We start from the raw sequence: 6999 nt of genomic DNA, 5'->3' as shown, positions 1-6999 counted from the left end.
GTTCTGTTATTGGCACCAGAAAGAAATTTCCTGGATAGTCTAAAGGTAACTCCATGGGTGGTGGAGTAGTGCTTTGGTGTCTCTCTCTCTGTTTCTCTCTCTCTCTTTTTTTTTTAAAGACTGGGTTGAGGGGGACAATCAGAACATGCACAAGGACTCAGTTCATTGCACTGTGATGCATAAAAAACATTAAAGATAAAATATAAGGGCAGGTGAAATAATATAATGGTAATGCAAAAGAAACTTTCATGCCTGAAAGTCCAAAGTCCCAGGTTCAATCCCCAGTACCACCAATAAGCCAGTGCTCTGGCATAATAAATAAATAATAATTACACTAACCAGCAGCTTCACCATTTTTTTTCCCCAGTCAGGATTTTGTTGGGATTTGTGCCTGCAAAATTACAACACTCTCCTGGTGGACTCTCCTCACATTCCCCATAGAGGAAGAGAGTTGCTATAGCACTATTCACAATAGTCAACAAAAGATGACAAGTGTCTGACAACAGAAACTATGAAAATGAAATAAATATGGCATACATGTGTAATAGGATATATATTAAGTAATAATGAAGATATATTTCCAACACAGCAACACAGATGAACCTTGAAAACACTATTCTTTTTTTTTAATTTCTTTATTGGGAAATTAATGTTTTACATTCAACAGTAAATACAATAGTTTATACATGCATAACATTCCCCAGTTTCCCATATAACAATACAATCCCCACTAGGTCCTCTGTCATCCTTCTTGGACCTGTATTTTCACCACCCACCCACCCCAGAGTCTTTTTACTTTGGTGCGATACGCCAATTCCATTTCAGGTTCTACTTGTGTTTTCTTTTCTGATCTTGTTTTTCAACTTCTGCCTGAGAGTGAGATCATCTCATATTCATCCTTCTGTTTCTGATTTAATTCACTCAACATGATTTTTTCAAGGTCCATCCAAGATCAGCTGAAAACGGTGAAGTCACCATTTTTTACAGCTGAGTAGTATTCCATTGTGTACGTAGACTACAACTTGCTCAGCCACTCATCTGTTGTTGGACACCTGGGTTGCTTCCAGGTTTTGGCTATTACAAATTGTGCTGCTAAGAACACATGTGTACACAGATCCTTTTGGATGGGTGTGTTGGGTTCCTTAGGATATATCCCCAGGAGAGGAATTGCAGGATCAAAGGGTAGTCAATGTCTAGCCTTCTGAGAGTTCTCCAGACTGTTCTCCACAGAGGTTGGACCAACTGACATTCCCACCAGCAGAGTAGGAGGGTTCCTTTGACCCCACACCCTCTCTAGCGTTTGCTGCTGTTACCTTTTCTGATGTGTGACATTCTCACAGGAGTGAAGTGGTATCTTGTTGTTGTCTTTATTTACATTTCTCTGACAGTCAGAGACTTGGAGCATTTTTTCATGTGTTTCTCTGCCTTTTGGATCTCTTCTGTGGTGAATATTCTGTCCATGTCCTCCCCCCATTTTTGGATGGGGTTTGAAAACACTATTCTAGTCTCTCTTCTAGTCAAAAATCTAAATATAAAGGGGATCAATAAATCGAGTGCATATTTTATCCTATGTGAGACCCTGACTTTTTTTTTTTTTTTAAATATGTGCATGAACTCCTTGATTAAATCACTTTGTGGTCCAAGGGGGTGCAGTGGCTAAGGCACTAGACTCTCAAGCATGAGGTCCTGGGTTTGATCCCCGGCAGCACATGTACCATAGTGATGGCTGGTTCTTTCTCATGAATAAATAAATAAATTCTTTTAAAAATATCACCTTACTACTACAATTTCTGAATTCCAATATTTACATACTTCTCAACACAAATAATTGTTTTCCTCTTGTATAGATACCAGAGTTTTCAGTTTATTGATAAAAGTCTTGCTGACATTTCCTTTTTTTTTTAATTTAAGAAAGGATTAATTAACAAAACCATAGGGTAGGAGGGGTACAACTCGTGGTCTGGGAGACGGCACAGTGGATAAAACATGGGACTCTCAACCATGAGGTCCCAAGTTCAACCCCCAGCAGCACATGTACCAGAGTGATGTCTGGTTCTTTCTCTCGCTTCCTATCTTTCTCATTAATAAATAAATAAAATCTAAAAACAAAAGGTATAAAAAAAAAAAAAAGAGGGGTACAACTCCACACAATTCCCACCACCCAATCTCCATATCCCACCCCCTCCCATGGTAGCTTTCCCACTCTCTATCCCTCTGGGAGCATGGACCCAGGGTCATTGTGGGTTGCAGAAGGTGGAAGGTCTGGCTTCTGTAATTGCTTCCCCGCTGAACATGGGCATGGGCGTTGACTGGTCGGTCCATACTCCCAGTCTGCCTCTCTCTTTCCCTAGTAGGGTGGGTGAGACCCTGACTTCTGTTATTGGCCCCACAATGAAATTCTCTGGATGGTCTAGTGGGAACTCCATGGGTGGTGAAGCACCCTGAACACACACTATCTCTGGTGGAGTTAGGTAATACTAGGATTGGAGAAAACATCATTCATTCTAAATGAAATATGCCTGACAGAAAATCGCAATTATTATGCAACTTATTTATATGAAATGTCTAGAATAGGCTAATTCAGAGGCAGAAAGTAGATCAAAGGTTTCTAAATATGGGTGGAAAGAGTGGAAATTATTGCTTAATGGTTCCAGAGTTCTTGTTTAGATCATGAAGAAGTCTTAGAAATATACAGTAGTGATAGTTGCACAACATCGTGAACAGACTTTTTTTTTTTTTAAAGATTTTATTTATGAGAAAGGAAGGAGAGAGAAATAACGAACCAGACATCACTCTTGTACATTTGCTGCTGAGGATTGAACTCGGGACCTCATGCTTGAGAGTCCAGTGCTTTATTCACTGTGTCACCTCCCAGACCACACAGCCAGCATATTCTATCTCTTTCCAGAAGCCAGAGAGTAAATTTCAGAGAGCCTAGTACGATGTTGCGTGTTGGATGATGTATGTTTAGTGTCTTCACTTGTCTATATATCAGACTCAGCTCTCTAGTTTACATCTCTTCTCTTTTTTTTTTAAAGTATTTATTTATTTATTTATTTATTTATTTATTTATTTATTTATGAGAAACATAGAAGGAGAGAGAAAGAGCCAGACATCACTCTGGTACATGTGCTGCCAGGGACTGAAATGAGGACCTCATGCTTGAGAGTCTAATGCTTTGTTCACTGTACCACCTCTCCGACCACACTCTAGTTTACATCTCTTCTTCATTTGAAAACTCTCGGACTGGAGAAAGATCATGGCGTTGATTGGTGGTTTGCATGGGGAATGAGCCCAGTCCTTGTACATGTGTGCTGGCACTGCTGAGTGGTTCCCTGGGGTCAGACTTTTCACTTTTTTTTTTTTTTGGCTCCAGGGTTATTGCTGGAGCTAGGTGCCTGCACTACAAATCCACTGCTCTTGGAGGCTATTTTTTTTCCCTCTTGTCTCTGTTGTTTATTGTTGTTGTTGTTATTGCTGTCCTTATTGTTGGATAGGACATAGAGAAATCAAGAGGGGATGGAAGACAGGAGGAGAGACAGACCTGCAGACCTGCTTCACCATTTGTGAAGCGACCCCCCCCACCTGCAGGGGGGGAGTCAGGGGCTCGAACCAGGATCCTTACGCCAGTCTTTACGTTTTGCGCCATGTGTGCTTAACTCGCTGTGTTACTTACCACCTGGCCCCCTTCACTTTGTCTTATGGTGAGGTGCACACTCTCCTACCACGCAGCCCCTCAAGCAACAGGGTCCTGGGATAGCTTCCTCAAGATCTGGAACTAAGACAGGTAACAGCAACCCTGTGCCCTGGCTCCCACTCCACCCCTTTGCAACACAGGTATTAGGCACTCCTGGTTTCTAGATTAGTCCTGACTAGTTGGTTGGGAGATGTGATGAGGTTAGCATTACTCTCAGGAGCAGTGGTACTGATGTGAGTCTTCAGTGAGGTGACTGTTCCCTTAACTCTGTTTAAACAGCTGTTGGACGTGCGGCGACTGGAAGACCATTCCAACCTTGAAGCGTTCGTGAACAGACTTAATGCCTCATAAACATGTTTAAAACCGGAAAAAGACAAAAGGACAACTTTTTAAAATTTTATTTTTATTATTTATTTTAAAGAATTTATTTATTTATGAGAAAGATAGGAGAAAGAGCCAGACATCACTGTCACATGTGCTGCTGGGGATCAAACTCAGGACCTCATACTTGAGAGTCCAAAACCTTACGACTGTGCCACCTTATTTTTGCCTCCAGGGTTATTGCTGGGGCTCGGTGGCTGCACTACAAATCCATTGCTCCAGGAGGCTATTTTTTCTCTTTTGTTGCCCTTGTTTTTCTTTTTATTGTTATTAGATAGGACAGAGAGAAAGGGAGAGAGGAGAGGAAGACAGAGAGGGGGAGAGAAAGATAGACATCTGTAAACCTGCTTCTCCGTCTGTGAAGGGACCCCCCCCCTGCAGGTGGGGACCCGGGGGCTCGAACCGGGATCCTTAGTCAGGATCCTTACGCAGGTCCTTGCGCCATGTGCGCTTAACCCTCTCTCTCTCTCTTTTTTTTTTTTTTTACTTTGCCTTTTCTTGCTGAAAACCTAGATAATGAACTTTATACTCTGAGCACAACTCCGCCTCCTGAATATACGTCACAGATTAAAACCACGCCCCAAATCGGCGCATGCGCATCCTAAGGAGTTGGGAGGGGCTGAGCGGTTGGTGTGCTGTGTAAACGGAAGTAGAGGGTTGCACATGTGCAGTGGCGGAGTGGCGCTCGCGAAAAGGTCTGACGGCGCGGCGCTCTGGCTTCCGGAAGTGCCTGCTGCGACAACATGCTCGAGGAGCTGGGTTTTATCCCTACCATCAACGAAAACGATGAAGTACCCGCGGAGTCCGAGTCTGATTCGGGAGACGAGGAAGAGGAGGTGTGAACTGACCCTGGACAAGGCGGGCGGGGAACGCGGCTCGGGCAGTGAAGTGGGTTCCCTGTTTTCCTTCCCGGGGATTCCGCAGGCCCCGGCCCCCAGATCCTCAGCATCCGGCCTGTCAGGCCGGCAGGCGCCTCTGAAAGCGTCTCACCGGGGCCCCAGAGTTTCCAGTTCCTCTGCCTCCCTTTGCCTCACTCCCGCGCCTGTGATCGGGACGTCTTGCTTTGCTGATGTCAATGCCCATCTACAGTCCTGATTTTTAAAAAATATTTATTCATTTCCTTTTTGTTGCCCTTGTTGCTTTTGTTGTTGTAGTTATTGTTGTTGATGTCATCGTTGTTGGATAGGACAGAGAGAAATGGAGAGAGGAGGGGAAGACAGAGAGGGGGAGAGAAAGATAGACACCTGCAGACCTGCTTCACCGCCTGTGAAGCGACTCCCCTGCAGGTGGGGATTTTTTTTTTTTTAATCCAGGTCCTTTGTTAGAAATCCAGAGGTGAAGCCAGATATGATTCCTGCTCAGAGCCATACCCACTCATTCGCTTGTTACCTTATATTTACTTATTTACTCACATTAAAATAATTTCTTTATTGGGGGATTAGTGGTTTACAGTTGACAGTAAAATGCAGTAGTTTGTACATGTGTAACATTTCCCAGTTTTCCACATAACAATTCAAACCCTCTAGGTCCTCCTCTGTCATCATGTTCCAGGACCTGGACCTTTGCCCAACCCCAGGATCTTTGACTTTGGTGCAATACACCAAGTCCAGTCCAAGATCTGCTTAGTGTTGTCCCTTATTTTATTTTCCTTTATTTTATTTTATTATTTTTTTAATTTTTTTTTTTTTTGCCTCCAGGGTTATTGCTGGGGCTCAGTGCCTGCATCATGAATCCCCTGCTCCTGGAGGCCATCCCCCCCCTTTTGTTGCCCTTGTTGTAGCCTTGTTGTGGTTATTATTGTTGTTGTTGATGTTGTTCGTTGTTGGATAGGACAGAGAAATGGGGAGAGGAGGGGAAGACAAAGAGGGGGAGAGAAAGACAGACACCTACAGACTTGCTTCACCAGTAGTGAAGCGACTCTTGCTCCTGAAACAGGTGGGGAGCCGGGGGGCTTGAACTGGGATCCTTACACCAGTCCTTGCGCTTTGCCCCACCTGTGCCCAACCCGCTGCGCTACTGCAGGACCTTTTCTTATATATTTTTTTAAATATTTATTTTCTCTTTTGTTGCTCTTATTGTTGTAGTTACTACTGTTGTAGTTATTGATGTCGTCGTTGTTAGATAAGACAGAGAGAGATAGAGAGAGGAGGGGAAGACCAAGAGGGGGAGAGAAAGGCAGACACCTGCAGACCTGCTTCACCGCCTGTGAAGCGACTCCCCTGTTGGTGGGGAGCTGGGGCCTCGAACCCGGATCCTTACTCGGGTCCTTGCGCTTTGGCCACGTGTGCTTAACCCGCTGCGCTACAGCGGGACTCCCTCTTCTCCTTTATTTTATTTATCCTGAAAGTATCGAAACATTTTATTCTCCATGTGTTTTCATTGTGAGGTACACAGGCACACAAACATTATCTTTTTATTTACTTATTGGCTAGAGACTGCCAGAAATCCAGAGGGAAGAGGAGATAGGGAGAAAGACAGACAGACACCTGCAACACTGCTTCACTACTCTCATTACACCTGCAGTTGGGGACTGGGAGCTCGAACCCAGGTCCTTGCACATTGTAACATGTGCACTTGTAACCAAGTATTCCACCACCGACCCCCAGGGTCACAGTCCTTACATTGGTTAACATAAATAAGAAAAAAAAATATGTTAGCATTTATTATTATTTTTACTTTTTATATTATTGCCATGAGGGCTATCACTGGAACTTGGTGTCTACATGGCAAATCCACTAACAGCTCCCAGTGGCCATTTTTTTCCTCTTTTGCTTTGTTCCTTTTATTGGAAAGGACACATTAATTAAGAGGGGAGGAGAGGTTGAGAGGGAGACACCTGCAGCATTCCTTCACTCCTTTTCGTGTGGGGACCAGGGCTTTGAACTTGAATTTTTTTTTTTCAAAAGATTTTATTTATTTAT

At 43.6% G+C, this 6999-nt stretch overlaps 1 protein-coding gene across 1 annotated transcript in view; it reads left to right on the top strand.

Moving 5' to 3' along the window:
* Nucleotides 1-4738: 4738 nt before the first annotated feature.
* Nucleotides 4739-6999, top strand: part of DDX27 (DEAD-box helicase 27) — a 38059-nt gene continuing 35798 nt past the window's right edge. The window contains exon 1 of the mRNA XM_060185653.1: nucleotides 4739-4914. Coding sequence (XP_060041636.1) covers nucleotides 4822-4914 — 93 coding nt within the window. The 5' untranslated portion in view covers nucleotides 4739-4821. The remainder of the gene's footprint in view (nucleotides 4915-6999) is intronic.

Source organism: Erinaceus europaeus, chromosome 1, assembly GCF_950295315.1.
Source record: "Erinaceus europaeus chromosome 1, mEriEur2.1, whole genome shotgun sequence".
NCBI lineage: Eukaryota > Metazoa > Chordata > Mammalia > Eulipotyphla > Erinaceidae > Erinaceus > Erinaceus europaeus.
The sequence above is the reverse complement of the archived record's forward strand: the minus strand, read 5'-3'. Positions and strand labels throughout refer to the sequence as shown.